General features: G+C 48.4%; 1 protein-coding gene across 1 annotated transcript in view; it reads left to right on the forward strand.

Annotated features, from left to right (window-relative positions):
* The window catches only part of LOC134928049 (glyoxylate/hydroxypyruvate reductase B-like), a 91784-nt gene that overhangs the window by 61194 nt on the left and 9559 nt on the right, over positions 1 to 21031 (forward strand). The window contains exon 3 of the mRNA XM_063923293.1: positions 17993 to 18164. Coding sequence (XP_063779363.1) covers positions 17993 to 18164 — 172 coding nt within the window. The remainder of the gene's footprint in view (positions 1 to 17992; positions 18165 to 21031) is intronic.

The raw sequence follows: 21031 nt of genomic DNA on the forward strand, positions 1-21031 counted from the left end.
TAAGCAAACCTTGGCCAGATGGATTACATACCTCCCAACATGACCCTCTCCAGGAGGGACAGAATACTCTGCTCCTGGACTTCCATCTTAATTTATGATTGCCATCACCTGTGCTGAAACACCTTTCTTATCCATTAACCTGTTCACACAGGTGCTGGCAATCACAAATTGAGAAAAAAGTCCAGCAGCAGAGCATTGTGTCCCTCCTGGAGAGGGTCATGTTGGGAGGTATGGGATTAGAATGGTGATTGCACAAGTTTATGCGCAGGCTGGACTCCCAGCTCCTGCTGCTATCAAGGCCCATTCTACTCGGTCTGTTGGACCTTCTTGGGCGGCCCGCCGTGGTGCGTCTGCTGAACAATTGTGCAAGGCGGCTACGTGGTCCTCAGTGAACACGTTCATCAGGTTCTATGACTTTGATACTTCCGCCTCCCGGGATGCTTCCTTTGGACGCCCGGTTCTTGTGCCCGCTACAGTGCTTCCCCTCCCATGAGGAACTGCTTTAGTACATCCCCAATGTTATTCCCTGTAGAATACCAGTGTACCCCGCTGCAGAAAAAGAGATTTATGGTATACCATTGTTAAATCTCTTTCTGCGAGGTACACTGGATTCCACAGGGCGCCCACCCTAATGCACTTAGCTTCTTTAGGTTTGTATGGCATTAGCCGCTGGTACCTTCTCCTGTCGTGAGAATGTGGTTCTATGTGGCTAACATCTACCATCTCTATTTTACCTGCTACTGCATTGGACTGGTTAACGAAACTGAGCTCCAGTGCCTGGAGGCGGGGCTATAGAGGAGGCGGTGCAGTGCATCCTGGGAACAGTCACAGCTTTAGCCTGTTGGTGCCTCGGATCAAGGTCCAACTCTGCACCCCGATGTTATTCCCTGTGGAATCCAGTGTACCTTGCAGAAAGAGCTTTAACAATGGTAAGTCTTACCATAAATCTCCTTTTTGCTGTGTTCATAATTCTATTGAATGTAAGGTTCTTAAATGTGTGAATGTAAAAAAAAAATGAATAAACTGTAAGTAAAGAAAAATTGTAATTCGCTCTTCTTGGGAACTGAACCTGGGACCATGAGCATGGGGCCCGGTACACCTCTACGCTAGGCCATGACGCCTGGTGATACAGACGCAAACTCAAGTATAAATATAAGCAGTGATCCCTTTCAATTGGTTTTGCTTATGCTGTATTGTCTATGGGACTTAGACGCTCACATAATCCTAACGCCAATAATCCATTGCTTTAAAAGGTAAGTTTGCATCTGTGTACACTAATTTTATTTATTGATTTGTTTTTTTGGTCCCAACAGAGAATGAATATTTCCTACAGCATCCATGAAGCCCAGCGTTCATTAGTAAATCATGGTATTAATGCTTACAGTAGGCTATACTGTACACTTCAAGTTCCTGTCTGACTGTTGGTCTGTGTGTATAACATTACAGTTGTCACTGGCCATTTGCCAGGGCTTGCTAAGAGTACGCTATTACAGTATGATTAATGTACTGTACTGTATATCTATCTGCCGCTATTCGCTCTAAAGTACTGGATTAGTGGAGCATTAACCACCCAGTGGTGAAGATGTCTATTGCATGCTGTGTATCTTGTCGTACCCTAATGTGCCTTTCCATGCAACACCTCAACAACCTGAGCTATAGCTAATGCTCGACAATACTACGTTTAGGCGGAGAAACTGCAATGATGAAGGAGGCTGCATCTTGTCACAACTGAGGGCCTGAGCTGACGGGAGGCAGCCTCAGTTGTAGGGGCTGAGATGTACCGGAACCTGGGAGGTTGTATCAGACCCCTGGACATGTAAGTAACATGAATAATAACTGCCCGAAGGCGTGACCACGACAACTTAGATAAAAGTCAATGATGTTTATTATAACAACTCCGCAACACAGCAGCAGTAAAAGAAAACGTAAAAGTCAGCAAATAATAAATACAGTTCCTGGGTACTACAGGATGGCAGGAGCCACAGGGCACTGGTAGTGTGAGATAGTTCTTATGATCTTCTAGATGGAAAGTCCTTACCAGGCCCGACTGTAGCAATGGAGATAACCCAGGATTGTGCCAGCTGGTGTTCCAGGAAAAGCTGGGTTGCTGAAGGTAAAACAGCTGCTGTGGATACTGGCTGGAACCAGACTGTTGTTAGCACGGAGTGGATACTGGCTGGAACCAGTTAAATAATAAATGAACTTGGGAGCGATGAAATATGAACTGAAATGTAGAACTTGAGAGCGGAGAAATAATAATACCGGTGGAGAGTGGTAAAGTGTAGAAAGGACACCGGCCCTTTAAGGGAAGCTGTACTCTGCTGGAAGCTGAGCTGGAAGCAGGTAGTGTTGTAGCTGGAAACAGATGAATCCACAATGGATTGGAGAGTCAGGCTACACCGCAGGTGGAATGCTGGTGCGGGTCTCTATGGTGGAAGTCTTGAGACAGGAGCTGGAACCTGGAAGACAATCACAGGAGAGAGACAAACAGGAACTAGGTTTGACAACCAAAGCACTGACGCCTTCCTTGCTCAGGCACAGTGTATTTATACCTGCAGCAAGGAAGGGATTGGCTAGGCAATTATGCAGATTAACAATACTGACAACAGATTGGAGGAAATGATCAGCTGACAGAATCCAAGATGGCTGCGCCCATGCAGACACTTGGAGGGAAGTTTGGTTTGTAATCCATGTGGTAATGAAAACAGTAATGGCGGCGCCGGCCACTGGAGACAGGAGACGCCAGGCTGACAAGTGCACATCCAACCACGCGGACACAGCGGAGGCCGCGGCTGACGTAATCGCCACTCTGACACTCTGCATGCAGAAGCTCAGGGACGGCGGCGGAGGCCGCGGGAGACGCCATGCCAGATGTAATAAGGCGTTACTGTGACAGCGTCTCAGAGAGACAGGAGAGGATGCAGGAATGTGAACATTAGGATAACAGATGGGATCCGGTCCTGGAGCGCTGAGCCAGCCTTAGGAGGCATCTGATGGGTAAGAAATGGCATCCAGATACCCGGATCGTGACAGCACCCCCCCCTTTAGGAGTGGCCCCAGGACACTTCTTTGGCTTTTGAGGAAACTTGGAATGGAATCTCCGGACCAAGGCAGGAGCATGGACATCAGAAGCATTGGTCCATGAACGTTCCTCAGGACCATAACCCTTCCAGTCAATAAGATATTGTAGTTGACCGTAACGGTGACGTGAGTCCAGGATCTTGGCCACTTCATACTCAACGCCTCGTTGAGTTTGGACTTTCGGAGTTGGAGGAAGTGAGGAATGAAACCGATTCAAGATCAGCGGTTTCAACAGGGAAACATGGAATGTCCTGGGTATTTTTAAGAAGGGAGGCAACTGGAGTCTGTAAGCAACAGGATTGATGACTTGTTCAATCTTGAAAGGACCGATATAGCGAGGTGCAAACTTCATACTGGGAACTCTTAACCTCAAATTCTTCGTGGATAACCATACCCGATCACCCACCTTGAGAGCAGGAACTGCTCGACGCTTCTTATCCGCAAACTTCTTGTACCTGAACGATGCCTTGAGCAGAGCTGATCGTACGCTCTTCCAGATATTGGCAAACTGATGCAAGGTGATATCCACTGCGGGAACAGAAGTTGCTGGAAGCGGTTGGAACTCAGGAACTTTAGGGTGGAATCCAAAGTTAGTGAAGAATGGTGTTGAAGCAGATGAAGAATGATACTGGTTGTTATGACAGAACTCGGCCCAGGGAAGTAATTGAACCCAGTCATCTTGAGAGGAGGACACATAGATGCGGAGGAAGGCCTCCAAGTCCTGATTCACCCTCTCGGTTTGACCATTGGTCTGAGGATGGTAAGCCGTGGAAAACTTTAGCTTGACTTGGAGGACTTGACATAAACTTCGCCAGAATTTGGCTGTGAATTGAACTCCTCGATCTGAGATAATTTCTTCAGGAAGACCGTGGAGTCGGAAGATCTCTTGTATGAATACTTGAGCCAACTTGGAAGCTGACGGAAGACCGGTGAGAGGAATGAAGTGTGCCATCTTGGTGAACCGGTCAACTACCACCCAGATGGTATTGAACTTGTTGCACATGGGTAAGTCTGTAATGAAATCCATCGACAAGTGGGTCCATGGTCGACGGGGAACGGATAGTGGAACCAGTTGCCCCGCAGGCGACTGGCGGGATACTTTATGTTGGGCACACTTTGGGCAAGATGCAATAAACTCCAAGACGTCCTTTTTCAGAGTTGGCCACCAATAGGACCTAGAGATAAACTCCGGGGTTTTTTGGATACCTGTATGTCCGGCAAAACGGGAAGCATGGGCCCAATGCATGAGCTTCTTCCTTAGCATCGGCTTCACAAAACTTTTCCCTGATGGGGGCGTAGAGTCCATCCCTACCGTGGAGAATGCCAACGGATTTATAATAGGATGCTTGTCTGAAGACTCTGACTCATTTTCTTGCTCCCATGAGCGGGAAAGGGCATCGGCCTTGCGATTCTGAGAGCCCGGACAGAACTGGAGTTTAAAGTCGAACCTGGAAAAGAAAAGTGCCCATCTGGCCTGACGAGGGTTGAGACATTGTGCGCCCTTCAGGTATAAAAGGTTCTTGTGGTCTGTAAGTATGGTGATTAAATGAGAAGCTCCCTCCAACAGATACCTCCACTCTTCTAGAGCGAGCTTGATGGCTAGCAACTCCTGGTCGCCAATGGCATAGTTGCGCTCAGCTGGGGAGAACTTCCGGGAGAAGAAACTGCAAGGATGTAAATGGCCATCTTTAGCCCTCTGAGATAACACCGCTCCTACTCCAACGGAGGAGGCATCCACCTCTAGGATGAAAGGAGAGTCGATGTCAGGCTGTTTCAGGACAGGCGCAGAGATGAACCTCTGTTTTAAAAGATGAAAAGCTTGCATGGCTTCTTCAGACCACTTGGACGGGTTAGCACCCTTCTTGGTGAAAGCAGTAATAGGCGCCACAATGGTGGAAAAGTCTCGTATAAACTTTCGGTAATAATTGGCGAACCCTAAGAACCTCTGGACCCCTTTGAGGGTTAAGGGTACCGGCCAATTCTGAATTGCTTGTAGTTTCTCAGGATCCATCTCTAGTCCGGAACCGGACACAATGTACCCTAGAAACGGAATGGACTTGACTTCAAAGACGCATTTTTCTAATTTGCAATAGAGATGATTGACACGGAGACGGGACAGAACCTCTTTAACCCAAAAACGATGTTCCTCTAAATCGTTGGCAAAAATTAGGATATCGTCTAGATAGACCACGACATGACGGTATAGAATGTCTCTGAAAATCTCATTGACAAAATGCTGGAAGACAGCTGGAGCATTGCTCAATCCGAAGGGCATGACGAGGTACTCATAATGTCCGTCACGGGTGTTAAAGGCGGTCTTCCACTCGTCACCCTCACGGATCCGGATGAGATTGTATGCACCTCGCAAGTCCAGCTTTGTAAAGATGGTAGCTCCGCTAACTCTGTCAAAGAGCTCAGTAATCAGGGGTAAAGGATAACGGTTCTTGATGGTAATGTCGTTCAAACCTCTGTAGTCGATGCACGGCCGCAGACCACCATCTTTCTTTTTTACAAAAAAGAAGCCTGCGCCGGCTGGGGAAGAAGAAGGTCGAATGAACCCCTTTGCTAGGTTCTCTTTAATGTATTCCTCCATAGAATGCGTCTCAGGCAGAGACAACGGATAAGTTCGGCCTCGAGGTGGAACCTTCCCTGGAACGAGATCAATCGGGCAGTCCCATTCTCTATGAGGAGGAAGGATATCAGCAGAAGCTTTACTGAACACATCCGTGAAATCTTGATATGGAGGAGGTGGAACATCAGACGACCTGGGGGAGGAAGAACAGACAGGCAATACTTTAAACAAACATGTCTCTGCACAGGAGGAACCCCATGCCAGGATTTGCGTAGTCGTCCAATCAATTGTAGGATTGTGAAGACGGAGCCATGGAAGGCCCAGGACCACAGGATGTGTGGCTCTTGGAATCACTAAAAGTGAAATAAGTTCGGAATGAAGAACTCCCACTCTCAGACGAACTGGTAGAGTCCTTAGAGCAATAACAGTATCAAAAATTTTACTGCCATCCACGGCAGTTAAGGAAAAGGAGGAAGGAAGTCTCTCGGTGGGTAGGGACCACCGTTTAACATAGGCTTCAGTAATAAAGTTCCCAGCTGCTCCGGAATCAAGGAGAGCAATGACGTTCCGATAACGTTGAGCAACTTGAAGCGAGACTGGGAGATTACAATCATGAGGAGATGGAGAGGAGATCATTACTCCTAGCCGGCCCTCTCCTGGGCGAGCTAGGGTTTGGAGTTTTCCCGGACGTTCGGGACAGGCATTGATGGTGTGAGACGGAGCTGCACAGTAAAGACAAAGAGACTCAGAGAGACGTCTTCGGCGCTCAGCAGGAGTTAAACGGGAACGGCCAATTTGCATGGGCTCATCTTTAGATGGTGACAGTTGACGAGGAGGAGGAGCAGAAGATTTTGGAGCAGATGATCTTCCACGCTCAGTTGCTCTCTCTCTGAAACGTAAATCAACTTTCGTGCAGAGTGAGATTAGCTCATCTAACTTAGAAGGTAAGTCTCTGGTAGCTAACTCATCTTTAATAAGCTCAGATAAGCCATGCCAGAATGCAGCATACAGGGCCTCGTCGTTCCATGCCAGTTCGGATGCCAGGATCTGGAACTGTATCAGATATTGTCCTACAGTACGTGACCCCTGGCGTAAACGGAGAATCTCGGATGAAGCTGAGGTTACCCGGCCTGGCTCGTCGAAGATGCGCCTGAATGTTGACACGAATGCAGTGTAAGAAGATAGCAGGGTGTCGGACCTCTCCCATAACGGTGATGCCCAGTCAAGGGCGGAGCCACTGAGAAGAGAGATGATGTAGGCAATTTTTGTACGGTCACTGGGAAAATTGCCAGGTTGTAGCTCAAACTGAATCTCACACTGGTTGAGAAATCCCCTGCAGAATCTTGGAGATCCGTCAAATTTTGCTGGCGTTGGAAGATGAAGACGTGGAGCAGAAATGGGTAAGGTGGGTGGGGTTATAGCTGGAGTCACTGTGGTTGACGCACCAGATGCGCCTGATCCACGGAGAGTTGTCTGAATCCCATCCAGCCGAGTAGAGAGATCCTGGAGACAGCGGATGATGTGGCCCTGTGCAGCCTCCTGATGTTCTAGTCGGGCTGCCAGTTCTTGCATCGGCCTGGCCGCTTGATCCTGGTCTCCGGCTGGATTCATTAGGTCAGTGCTTACTGTCACAACTGAGGGCCTGAGCTGACGGGAGGCAGCCTCAGTTGTAGGGGCTGAGATGTACCGGAACCTGGGAGGTTGTATCAGACCCCTGGACATGTAAGTAACATGAATAATAACTGCCCGAAGGCGTGACCACGACAACTTAGATAAAAGTCAATGATGTTTATTATAACAACTCCGCAACACAGCAGCAGTAAAAGAAAACGTAAAAGTCAGCAAATAATAAATACAGTTCCTGGGTACTACAGGATGGCAGGAGCCACAGGGCACTGGTAGTGTGAGATAGTTCTTATGATCTTCTAGATGGAAAGTCCTTACCAGGCCCGACTGTAGCAATGGAGATAACCCAGGATTGTGCCAGCTGGTGTTCCAGGAAAAGCTGGGTTGCTGAAGGTAAAACAGCTGCTGTGGATACTGGCTGGAACCAGACTGTTGTTAGCACGGAGTGGATACTGGCTGGAACCAGTTAAATAATAAATGAACTTGGGAGCGATGAAATATGAACTGAAATGTAGAACTTGAGAGCGGAGAAATAATAATACCGGTGGAGAGTGGTAAAGTGTAGAAAGGACACCGGCCCTTTAAGGGAAGCTGTACTCTGCTGGAAGCTGAGCTGGAAGCAGGTAGTGTTGTAGCTGGAAACAGATGAATCCACAATGGATTGGAGAGTCAGGCTACACCGCAGGTGGAATGCTGGTGCGGGTCTCTATGGTGGAAGTCTTGAGACAGGAGCTGGAACCTGGAAGACAATCACAGGAGAGAGACAAACAGGAACTAGGTTTGACAACCAAAGCACTGACGCCTTCCTTGCTCAGGCACAGTGTATTTATACCTGCAGCAAGGAAGGGATTGGCTAGGCAATTATGCAGATTAACAATACTGACAACAGATTGGAGGAAATGATCAGCTGACAGAATCCAAGATGGCTGCGCCCATGCAGACACTTGGAGGGAAGTTTGGTTTGTAATCCATGTGGTAATGAAAACAGTAATGGCGGCGCCGGCCACTGGAGACAGGAGACGCCAGGCTGACAAGTGCACATCCAACCACGCGGACACAGCGGAGGCCGCGGCTGACGTAATCGCCACTCTGACACTCTGCATGCAGAAGCTCAGGGACGGCGGCGGAGGCCGCGGGAGACGCCATGCCAGATGTAATAAGGCGTTACTGTGACAGCATCTCAGAGAGACAGGAGAGGATGCAGGAATGTGAACATTAGGATAACAGATGGGATCCGGTCCTGGAGCGCTGAGCCAGCCTTAGGAGGCATCTGATGGGTAAGAAATGGCGTCCAGATACCCGGATCGTGACACATCTGTAGCTACCGCAGCAGACGACCCTGACATAAGTATCAGGGTGGCAGGAAACCGAGCACATGAGGGTTGAGGGCCCTGCTCATGAGAGCTTACATTCCTAAAGGGGAGGGGTAATACAGGTTGGGTAGACAGTGAGCATGGAATAGAGGGTCAGGATGAGAATAGGCTGGGTTTGGTGAAGAAGTCGGTCTTGAGAGCCCATTTGAAGTTTTTTTAGAAAGCTGGAGAGTCTGAGGGGAGAGGTAGAGAATTCCAGAGAAAGGGAGCAGCATGTGAGAAATCCTGAAGGTAGGAGTGGGAGAAAGTAATCATTAGGCTGGAGAGGCAGTGTGCATTAGTAGTGCAAAGAGAATGGGTGGGAGTGTAAAGGGAGATAAGGTCAGGGATATAAACAGGAGAGGAGTGGGATAAGGCTTTGTGAGTGTGAGAAGTTTGAATTGGATTCTGAAAGGGAAGGGAAAACAGTGAAGGGCTTGTAAGACAGGGGAGGTAGACATAGTGCATTTGGTGAGGAAGATGACCTGGGCTGTAGAATTGAGGATAGATTAAAGTGGGGAGAGGCATTTGTCAGGGATGCCAGTTAGGAGGAGATTACAGTAGTCCAGTCTGGAAATGACCAGTTAGTGGATAATGGTCTTGGTAGCATCCTGGGTGAGAAAGGGTCTGATCCTGGAAATATTTTTGAGATTAAAATGGCAGGTTTGTGAGGGGTGATAAATGTGTGGTTTGAAAAAGAGGGAAAAGTCAAGGATTACTCCCAAGACAGCGTATTTGCGTCTAGAGGAGATAGTAGTGCCATCAATACATACTGAAATTGTGGGAGATGAGGTTGTGAGGGAGGGTGGTAAAATGATCACCTCAATCTTAGACATGTTAAGTTTAAGAAAAAGCTGGGTACGAAACACGTGTTTATGACCAAGATCCCCCCAAAATAAAGTGAAGTAAACTTCGGTAATGAATAATCTGGGTTTGTGGCTAATTTTGATAGCGGAGCGGGAGCCTTGCTCGACGAGAGGGAGGGCTATGCGGGCATTGATCTGGGGGTTCAGTTTACTTCACTTTATTTTATTTTACACCTATATGACTAAACTCACCTATATGTGTATGTTATCAAAGATAGCACCATTGTGAAATATGTGCTGAAACCGTATCCAGTGTACAATGGACAATTGTTCATAATGTTTGTAAAATTCATGTTCACATGAGGTGTACATTTAATGTATGTGATTTCATGCTTCAATAAAATAAAATAAAAAAAAATAAAACATTTTTGGGAAGAAAGAGCTGGGACATCCAAGAAGAAATAACAGAAACAGTTGGAGATACGAGTGAGGAGAGCAGGGGAGAGGTCAGGGGAGGAGAGTTAGATTTGAGTATCATCAGCATACAGATGATATTGGAAGTCAAAAGATCTAATGAGTTCTCCTAAAAAGGACGTATGAAGAGAGAAAAGGAGAGGACCAAGAACAGAACCTTGGGGGACAACTAGAGATGAGCGCCTGAAATTTTTCGGGTTTTGTGTTTTGGTTTTGGGTTCGGTTCCGCGGCCGTGTTTTGGGTTCGAACGCGTTTTGGCAAAACCTCACCGAATTTTTTTTGTCGGATTCGGGTGTGTTTTGGATTCGGGTGTTTTTTTCAAAAAACACTAAAAAACAGCTTAAATCATAGAATTTGGGGGTCATTTTGATCCCAAAGTATTATTAACCTCAAAAACCATAATTTACACTCATTTTCAGTCTATTCTGAATACCTCACACCTCACAATATTATTTTTAGTCCTAAAATTTGCACCGAGGTCGCTGTGTGAGTAAGATAAGCGACCCTAGTGGCCGACACAAACACCGGGCCCATCTAGGAGTGGCACTGCAGTGTCACGCAGGATGTCCCTTCCAAAAAACCCTCCCCAAACAGCACATGACGCAAAGAAAAAAAGAGGCGCAATGAGGTAGCTGTGTGAGTAAGATTAGCGACCCTAGTGGCCGACACAAACACCGGGTCCATCTAGGAGTGGCACTGCAGTGTCACGCAGGATGGCCCTTCCAAAAAACCCTCCCCAAACAGCACATGACGCAAAGAAAAAAAGAGGCGCAATGAGGTAGCTGTGTGAGTAAGATTAGCGACCCTAGTGGCCGACACAAACACCGGGCCCATCTAGGAGTGGCACTGCAGTGTCACGCAGGATGTCCCTTCCAAAAAACCCTCCCCAAACAGCACATGACGCAAAGAAAAAAAGAGGCGCAATGAGGTAGCTGTGTGAGTAAGATTAGCGACCCTAGTGGCCGACACAAACACCGGGCCCATCTAGGAGTGGCACTGCAGTGTCACGCAGGATGTCCCTTCCAAAAAACCCTCCCCAAACAGCACATGACGCAAAGAAAAAAAGAGGCGCAATGAGGTAGCTGACTGTGTGAGTAAGATTAGCGACCCTAGTGGCCGACACAAACACCGGGCCCATTTAGGAGTGGCACTGCAGTGTCACGCAGGATGTCCCTTCCAAAAAACCCTCCCCAATCAGCACATGATGCAAAGAAAAAGAAAAGAAAAAAGAGGTGCAAGATGGAATTGTCCTTGGGCCCTCCCACCCACCCTTATGTTGTATAAACAAAACAGGACATGCACACTTTAACCAACCCATCATTTCAGTGACAGGGTCTGCCACACGACTGTGACTGATATGACGGGTTGGTTTGGACCCCCCCCAAAAAAGAAGCAATTAATCTCTCCTTGCACAAACTGGCTCTACAGAGGCAAGATGTCCACCTCATCATCACCCTCCGATATATCACCGTGTACATCCCCCTCCTCACAGATTATCAATTCGTCCCCACTGGAATCCACCATCTCAGCTCCCTGTGTACTTTGTGGAGGCAATTGCTGCTGGTCAATGTCTCCGCGGAGGAATTGATTATAATTCATTTTAATGAACATCATCTTCTCCACATTTTCTGGATGTAACCTCGTACGCCGATTGCTGACAAGGTGAGCGGCGGCACTAAACACTCTTTCGGAGTACACACTTGTGGGAGGGCAACTTAGGTAGAATAAAGCCAGTTTGTGCAAGGGCCTCCAAATTGCCTCTTTTTCCTGCCAGTATAAGTACGGACTGTGTGACGTGCCTACTTGGATGCGGTCACTCATATAATCCTCCACCATTCTATCAATGTTGAGAGAATCATATGCAGTGACAGTAGACGACATGTCCGTAATCGTTGTCAGGTCCTTCAGTCCGGACCAGATGTCAGCATCAGCAGTCGCTCCAGACTGCCCTGCATCACCGCCAGCGGGTGGGCTCGGAATTCTGAGCCTTTTCCTCGCACCCCCAGTTGCGGGAGAATGTGAAGGAGGAGATGTTGACAGGTCGCGTTCCGCTTGACTTGACAATTTTGTCACCAGCAGGTCTTTCAACCCCAGCAGACTTGTGTCTGCCGGAAAGAGAGATCCAAGGTAGGCTTTAAATCTAGGATCGAGCACGGTGGCCAAAATGTAGTGCTCTGATTTCAACAGATTGACCACCCGTGAATCCTTGTTAAGCGAATTAAGGGCTCCATCCACAAGTCCCACATGCCTAGCGGAATCGCTTCGTGTTAGCTCCTCCTTCAATGTCTCCAGCTTCTTCTGCAAAAGCCTGATGAGGGGAATGACCTGACTCAGGCTGGCAGTGTCTGAACTGACTTCACGTGTGGCAAGTTCAAAGGGCATCAGAACCTTGCACAACGTTGAAATCATTCTCCACTGCGCTTGAGACAGGTGCATTCCACCTACTATATCGTGCTCAATTGTATAGGCTTGAATGGCCTTTTGCTGCTCCTCCAACCTCTGAAGCATATAGAGGGTTGAATTCCACCTCGTTACCACTTCTTGCTTCAGATGATGGCAGGGCAGGTTCAGTAGTTTTTGGTGGTGCTCCAGTCTTCTGTACGTGGTGCCTGTACGCCGAAAGTGTCCCGCAATTCTTCTGGCCACCGACAGCATCTCTTGCACGCCCCTGTCGTTTTTTAAAAATTCTGCACCACCAAATTCAAGGTAAGTGCAAAACATGGGACGTGCTGGAATTTGCCCATATTTAATGCACACACAATATTGCTGGCGTTGTCCGATGCCACAAATCCACAGGAGAGTCCAATTGGGGTAAGCCATTCCGCGATGATCTTCCTCAGTTGCCGTAAGAGGTTTTCAGCTGTGTGCGTATTCTGGAAACCGGTGATACAAAGCGTAGCCTGCCTAGGAAAGAGTTGGCGTTTGCGAGATGCTGCTACTGGTGCCGCCGCTGCTGTTCTTGCGGCGGGAGTCCATACATCTACCCAGTGGGCTGTCACAGTCACATAGTCCTGACCCTGCCCTGCTCCACTTGTCCACATGTCCGTGGTTAAGTGGACATTGGGTACAGCTGCATTTTTTAGGACACTGGTGACTCTTTTTCTGAGGTCTGTGTACATTTTCGGTATCGCCTGCCTAGAGAAATGGAACCTAGATGGTATTTGGTACCGGGGACACAGTACCTCCAACAAGTCTCTAGTTGGCTCTGCAGTAATGATGGATACCGGAACCACGTTTCTCACCACCCAGGATGCCAAGGCCTCAGTTATCCGCTTTGCAGTAGGATGACTGCTGTGATATTTCATCTTCCTCGCAAAGGACTGTTGAACAGTCAATTGCTTACTGGAAGTAGTACAAGTGGGCTTACGACTTCCCCTCTGGGATGACCATCGACTCCCAGCGGCAACAACAGCAGCGCCAGCAGCAGTAGGCGTTACACGCAAGGATGCATCGGAGGAATCCCAGGCAGGAGAGGACTCGTCAGAATTGCCAGTGACATGGCCTGCAGGACTATTGGCATTCCTGGGGAAGGAGGAAATTGACACTGAGGGAGTTGGTGGGGTGGTTTGCGTGAGCTTGGTTACAAGAGGAAGGGATTTACTGGTCAGTGGACTGCTTCCGCTGTCACCCAAAGTTTTTGAACTTGTCACTGACTTATTATGAATGCGCTGCAGGTGACGTATAAGGGAGGATGTTCCGAGGTGGTTAACGTCCTTACCCCTACTTATTACAGCTTGACAAAGGGAACACACGGCTTGACACCTGTTGTCCGCATTTCTGGTGAAATACCTCCACACCGAAGAGCTGATTTTTTTGGTATTTTCACCTGGCATGTCAACGGCCATATTCCTCCCACGGACAACAGGTGTCTCCCCGGGTGCCTGACTTAAACAAACCACCTCACCATCAGAATCCTCCTGGTCAATTTCCTCCCCAGCGCCAGCAACACCCATATCCTCCTCATCCTGGTGTACTTCAACACTGACATCTTCAATCTGACTATCAGGAACTGGACTGCGGGTGCTCCTTCCAGCACTTGCAGGGGGCGTGCAAATGGTGGAAGGTGCATGCTCTTCACGTCCAGTGTTGGGAAGGTCAGGCATCGCAACCGACACAATTGGACTCTCCTTGTGGATTTGGGATTTCGAAGAATGCACAGTTCTTTGCTGTGCTGCTTTTGCCAGCTTGAGTCTTTTCATTTTTCTAGCGAGAGGCTGAGTGCTTCCATCCTCATGTGAAGCTGAACCACTAGCCATGAACACAGGCCAGGGCCTCAGCCGTTCCTTGCCACTCCGTGTCGTAAATGGCATATTGGCAAGTTTACGCTTCTCCTCCGACAATTTTATTTTAGGTTTTGGAGTCCTTTTTTTTCTGATATTTGGTGTTTTGGATTTGACATGCTCTGTACTATGACATTGGGCATCGGCCTTGGCAGACGACGTTGCTGGCATTTCATCGTCTCGGCCATGACTAGTGGCAGCAGCTTCAGCACGAGGTGGAAGTGGATCTTGATCTTTCCCTAATTTTGGAACCTCAACATTTTTGTTCTCCATATTTTAATAGGCACAACTAAAAGGCACCTCAGGTAAACAATGGAGATGGATACTAGTATACAATTATGGACTGCCTGCCGAGTGCAGACACAGAGGTAGCCACAGCCGTGAACTACCGTACTGTACTGTGTCTGCTGCTAATATAGACTGGTTGATAAAGAGATGTCTATGTAACTATGTATGTATAAAGAAGAAAGAAAAAAAAACCACGGTTAGGTGGTATACAATTATGGACGGACTGCCTGCCGAGTGCAGACACAGAGGTAGCCACAGCCGTGAACTACCGTACTGTACTGTGTCTGCTGCTAATATAGACTGGTTGATAAAGAGATGTCGTAGTAGTATGTATGTATAAAGAAGAAAAAAAAACCACGGTTAGGTGGTATACAATTATGGACGGACTGCCTGCCGAGTGCAGACACAGAGGTAGCCACAGCCGTGAACTACCGTACTGTGTCTGCTGCGACTGGATGATAAATGATATAAAAAATATATATATATCACTACTGCAGCCGGACAGGTATATATTATATATTATATAATGACGGACCTGCTGGACACTGTCTGTCAGCAGAATGAGTTTTATTTTTATAGAATAAAAAAAACAACAACACACAAGTGAAGTCACACGACGAGTGTTTAACTTTTTCAGGCAATCACAATATAAGTATACTACTAACTATACTGGTGGTCAGTGTGGTCAGGTCACTGGTCAGTCACACTGGCAGTGGCACTCCTGCAGCAAAAGTGTGCACTGTTTAATTTTAATATAATATTATGTACTCCTGGCTCCTGCTATAACCTATAACTGGCACTGCAGTGCTCCCCAGTCTCCCCCACAATTATAAGCTGTGTGAGCTGAGCAGTCAGACAGATATATAATATATATAGATGATGCAGCACACTGGGCTGAGCCTGAGCAGTGCACACAGATATGGTATGTGACTGAGTCACTGTGTGTATCGCTTTTTTCAGGCAGAGAACGGATATATTAAATAAACTGCACTGTCTGGTGGTCACTCACTATATAATATTATGTACTCCTGGCTCCTGCTATAACCTATAACTGGCACTGCAGTGCTCCCCAGTCTCCCCCACAATTATAAGCTGTGTGAGCTGAGCAGTCAGACAGATATATAATATATATAGATGATGCAGCACACTGGGCTGAGCCTGAGCAGTGCACACAGATATGGTATGTGACTGAGTCACTGTGTGTATCGCTTTTTTCAGGCAGAGAACGGATATATTAAATAAACTGCACTGTCTGGTGGTCACTCACTAGTAAACTCTCTGCACTCTCTACACTTCTACAGTACTCCTCCTAGTCCTAAGATCCAGTAAATCTCTCTCTCTTATAATCTAAATGGAGAGGACGCCAGCCACGTCCTCTCCCTATCAATCTCAATGCACGTGTGAAAATGGCGGCGACGCGCGGCTCCTTATATAGAATCCGAGTCTCGCGATAGAATCCGAGCCTCGCGAGAATCCGACAGCGTCATGATGACGTTCGGGCGCGCTCGGGTTAACCGAGCAAGGCGGGAAGATCCGAGTCGCTCGGATCCGTGTAAAAAAAGCTGAAGTTCGGGCGGGTTCGGATTCCGAGGAACCGAACCCGCTCATCTCTAGGGACAACTACAGTTAGTGGAAGTGGGGGGAGGGGGGAGTAATGAGAGTAGACAGAGAAAGAATGGTCAGAAAGGTAGGAGGACAGCCAGGAGAGGGCAGTATCACACAGACCAAGGGAGTGAAGGATTTGCAGAAGGAGAGGGAGGTACACCTTGTCAAAAGCAGCAGAGATATCAAGAAGCATAAGCAGAGAGTAGTGGCCCTTAGATATGGCAGCATGGAAGTCATTGCAGACTTTGGTGAGGGCACTTTCAGTGGAGTGCAGAAAACGGAAGCTAGACTGGATTGGGTCAGGCAGTGAATTGGAGGAAAGAAATACAGTAAGGCGGTTGTAGACAATACGCTCAAGGAATTTGGAGGCAAAAGAGAGGAGAGAGATGGGTCAGTAGTTGGAGAGGGTGTTTGGATCAAGACATAGCTCTGATTGTAATCTGTCTTTAAACCAAAAGTTAATAAAACCCCTTTGTTTATCAGAGTTTTGCAGTTATTTCATTGATAACTTTGGGCCTGATTCAGAGAGATGCTTTTGCACAGCAGCTGTGAAAAAATATGCTAATGCTGCAGTAGGCATCTGGAGGAAAAAGATACCTCCTGCCAGCATCTTGTATCTGAGTATTGCATCTGAATATGCAGCATTGGATCAGCAGCAGCATTGGCCATCTGAGTAAGCCTATTTTCTGGAGACGCCTCATTTTCTGGAAAAAGCAAGCAGTGCCGCTCCCACCTGGCCCCATATGATTGATATGTTGCGTCTTGGAGGCACTGTGTGTGGTCATGCAGGACTTGTTCAGTACATGCGCTGAATGAATACTGGCCCTCATTCCGAGTTGTTCGCTCGCAAGCTGCTTTTAGCAGCATTGCACACGCTAAGCCGCCGCCTACTGGGAGTGAATCTTAGCTTAGCAAAATTGCGAACGAAAGATTCGCAATATTGCGAAAAGATTTATCTGTGCAGTTTCTGAGTAGCTCGAGACTTACTCTTCCAGTGCGATCAGTTCAGTGCTTGTCGTTCCTCGTTTGACGTCACAAACACACCCAGCGTTCGCCCAGACACTCCCCCGTTTCTCCAGCCACTCCCGCGTTTTTCCCAGAAACTGTAGCGTTTTTACACACACTCCCATAAAACGGCCAGTTTCCGCCCAGAAACACCCACTTCCTGTCAATCACACTCCGATCACCAGAACGAAGAAAAAACCTCGTAATGCCGTGAGTAAAATACCAAACTGCTTAGCAAACTTACTTGGCGCAGTCGCAGTGCGAACATTGCGCATGCGCAGTTTGCGGAAAATCGCTGCGATGCGAAGAAAAAGAACGAGCGAACAACTCGGAATGAGGGCCACTGTGCATTCGCAGTCTCACAAACATGGGTGATGCCCCTAACCATTGTGTTTATGCATATCTCTCAATCAGACCCTTTAAATTAAAGTACTTTGTAGAAATGTGTCTGATACTAATTTTTTTTTTAATAGCTATTCTCCTACAATCATTATCTCCTTTTCAAAACATCTCAGGCACAAATGACTGCCAGACACAGGCACAAATAGTCAGCATGCCATGTGATGTGAGGGAGGGATGTCAGTCATTGGCGTTTCTATAATGGGTGCAGTGTATGCGCACACTCTGCACCCATGTTTAATTACTTACCACTCCCGAGTCCTTTCTTGGTGCTGCAGCTGAAGCAGAAATCACCCAGAAAATGCTGTGGTGGCCATTTTCACCGTTAGTTGCGCATGTGCAGTAGTCAGAGATTAGTCACCAGAAACATGGCGAGTGTTTCCGGAGACCTGTGCATGCGCAGTAGACTCAATGCCTGAGTCTACTGCACCCCAGAGAGGACAGATGGCACACATGGCAAAGGTAGGTTCTAATGCAACTGCTGCATATCTTTTATTTCACAGGCAACAAAATAGCGTGTTCACCGGACACTAAAGATTTTGATTTCAACTGCTTGGGTGACGACATCACAGAGGCCACGCTGGGTATCATTGGAATGGGAAGCATCGGTTACAGCATAGCTCAGCGAGCCAAAGCTTTCAGAATGAGAATTCTCTACCACAATAGAAACCGGAGGTAAGGCACACATAACAGCCTAAGTCAATGCCTTACCATATATTTAAATCAGAGGTGGCCAATAGGTAGATCGCGATCTACCGGTAGCTCGCGGAGCATCCGCCGGTAGATCGCAACAGATTTAACAGAAAATAACTGTGTAAGGAGCCTGCCGCTGCTGCTTCTCTTCACAGTTCCCAGGGATGCAGTATGCGGGTGCGCGGGTGACGTAATGATGTCACCCGCGATGTGAGGAGCCTGGGCGTTAGTTGGATCCAGTTTGATCTAACCGGCAGTGGCGACGTCAGGAGAAGCATCCAGCGGGAGGTCATGCAGCGTGAAAGCGGGAGCCGTGACTACGGGGAGAGGGAGGATTAAAGCTAGGCAGCAGGACAACTTGTTGTCAGGTAAGTTATGCAAAGGGGGGCTTCTTCACAAGGGGAGAGACAATCTGCAAAGGGGGGATTCTGCACAGAGCGTGGTATCTTCACAAAGGATTTTTTTATTTTTTTAACACAAGGGGGGGTCTTCAAAGGGTGGAGGATCTGCACAGAAAGGGATTATTGTACAGGGGGCTATTATGCAGGGGACTGGAAGGGGAGTATCTGTACAAAGGGGGATCTGTAAAAGGGGGGATTTGTACAGAAGGGGGTTACTTGATGATGTAATTCTTAGTGCTATTTTTAAATGTGAGTGTTCTTATTGGTGTTATTTGACGCCGGTAGATCACCGGTAAGTAACAAAAACTAGATCCCAGGTCCAAAAAGTCTGGCCACCCCTGATTTAAATAATCAGCATTGGAATACAATTTTGAAAAATATTGTGTTAAGTATAACTGAGCAGTTAAGGGTTCTGATAACAATGACTGTTGTCTAATAATATTTTTCCTATTTAGTACAGTAATAACTGATGAGAGAGCTTAATATCAATAACATCTCTCCTAAGATATCTATAACAGTGGCAGCATCTTGCAGGATATAAAAACTGACTAACCAAAAAAATAAATAGTGAAAATTATGGATGGCATTTATGATGAGCAAGTTCAAAGCAAACAAATAGCTGTTCCTCCGGTCATGTACTGTACACACACATTCACCAATAGCATGCATAAAAACAGGATGTAGTTATGTGACCGGTGGTCAGGAGAGCAATGGTCACATAACCTCCACCTACATCCCGTCCCCTCAAAATCCCGACGGTCGGCATGCTGACCAACAGGGACTATTCCCACTCGTGGGTGTCCACGACGCCCATAGAGTAGGAACAGAACCCATTGCGACCGTAGGTCGCCACCAAGCTCGGCGGCGATCACGCATACACACATTCCACACCCTATAAAACTGCTACTAATCTGACTGAAAGTGTTACCACTTGGAAGGCCAAGTCTGTGCTCAGGCTCAGCACATGTGCAGCAGCTGTCAGAGGCGTAACTAGGGTAGGGCGAGTGGGGCACGTGCCCTGGGTGCCTTGGCAGGCCCAGGAGAGGGGGGCGCCGCCGGCGGCCAGGGCATCATGCCCCACTCGCCCCCGTCACGCCGAAATGTGAGGGGAGGAGAGCGCAGCGTCTCTCCCTCCCCTCACCGCCGCTGCCAGCACTAGCGCTGCGTGTGTCCGGTCTCCGGCGGCGTTAGCCAATCAGAGCTTGCGGACCAGCTCCTGATTGGCTGCCGGTCCGTGAGCTCTGATTGGCTAGCGAACCGCCGCCACACAGCTGCCGGAGACCTGGAGCGGTGAGGGGCAGGAGAGAAGCTGCGCTGCGTTCTCCCCTCACATATCAACAAACGGTGAGTGACCGGGGGGGGGGGGCGGCACAGCGGGGCATGTATCTGGCACTGAGTGGGGCATGTAACTGGCACTGAGTGGGGCATGTAACTGGCACAGTGGGGCATGTATCTGGCACTGAGTGGGGCATGTAACTGGCACAGTGGGGCATGTATCTGGCACAGTGGGGCAATGTAACTGGCACAGTGGGGCAATGTATCTGGCACTGTGGGGCAATGTATCTGGCAATGTGGGGCAATGTAACTGGCACAGTGGGGCAATGTATCTGGCACTGTGGGGCATGTATCTGGCACTGTGGGGCAATGTAACTGGCACTGTGGGGCAATGTAACTGGCACTGTGGGGCAATGTATCTGGCACTGTGGGGCAATGTATCCTGCACTGTGGGGCATGTATCCGGCACTGTGGGGCATTGTATCTGGCACTGTGGGGCAATGTAACTGGCACTGTCAGCCATTTATAGTGGCCACACCCCTTCTGGTGCGTGGCCACAACCCTTCTGGAGTGTGGCCACGCCCATTTTTTGACTCGCCCATTTTTTGGGGGGGCGCCATTTTTCATCTTGCCCTAGGCTCCGAAAACCCTAGCTACGCCTCTGGCAGCTGTCCATCTGCATGGGACCTAATTCATAGCCAAAGCCCTAAGCGTTGTGCGCACATGCAATGGCCACACTGCGCGTGCGCACCCAGTGAGATGCAAAAGCATCTGACAGGCAGAGGTGGTCGCGGGACATCAGGGGGCATGCCAACGGCGTTACAACGCCATTGGTGGGGCATGATCCGGACACGCCTGCGTTGTCCAGACCGCACCCCACCAACAGTGTTATAACCGGGGCAGGCCGCGATGGCTGTGTGACGTCACACGCAGCCGATGCGACCAAGAACACGGCAGGTAGCTGCCTGCCAGAGCAGCTCGGATGCTCAGGTAGGAAGCTACTTGGCGGGAACGGAAGCATCGCCGCCGTGTGATGCTTTCGCACCCGTGCGGAGGGGGGGTAGGGCCTAACATGCGGGGCGGACTAGACCTGTGCTGGGCGTCCCCCCTCATGTCAGAGAAACTGATTGTAGATGTGCTAAATTTAGCACATCTACGATCAGGTCTGAATCA

Source organism: Pseudophryne corroboree, chromosome 5 (assembly GCF_028390025.1).
Source record: "Pseudophryne corroboree isolate aPseCor3 chromosome 5, aPseCor3.hap2, whole genome shotgun sequence".
Classification (NCBI taxonomy): domain Eukaryota; kingdom Metazoa; phylum Chordata; class Amphibia; order Anura; family Myobatrachidae; genus Pseudophryne; species Pseudophryne corroboree.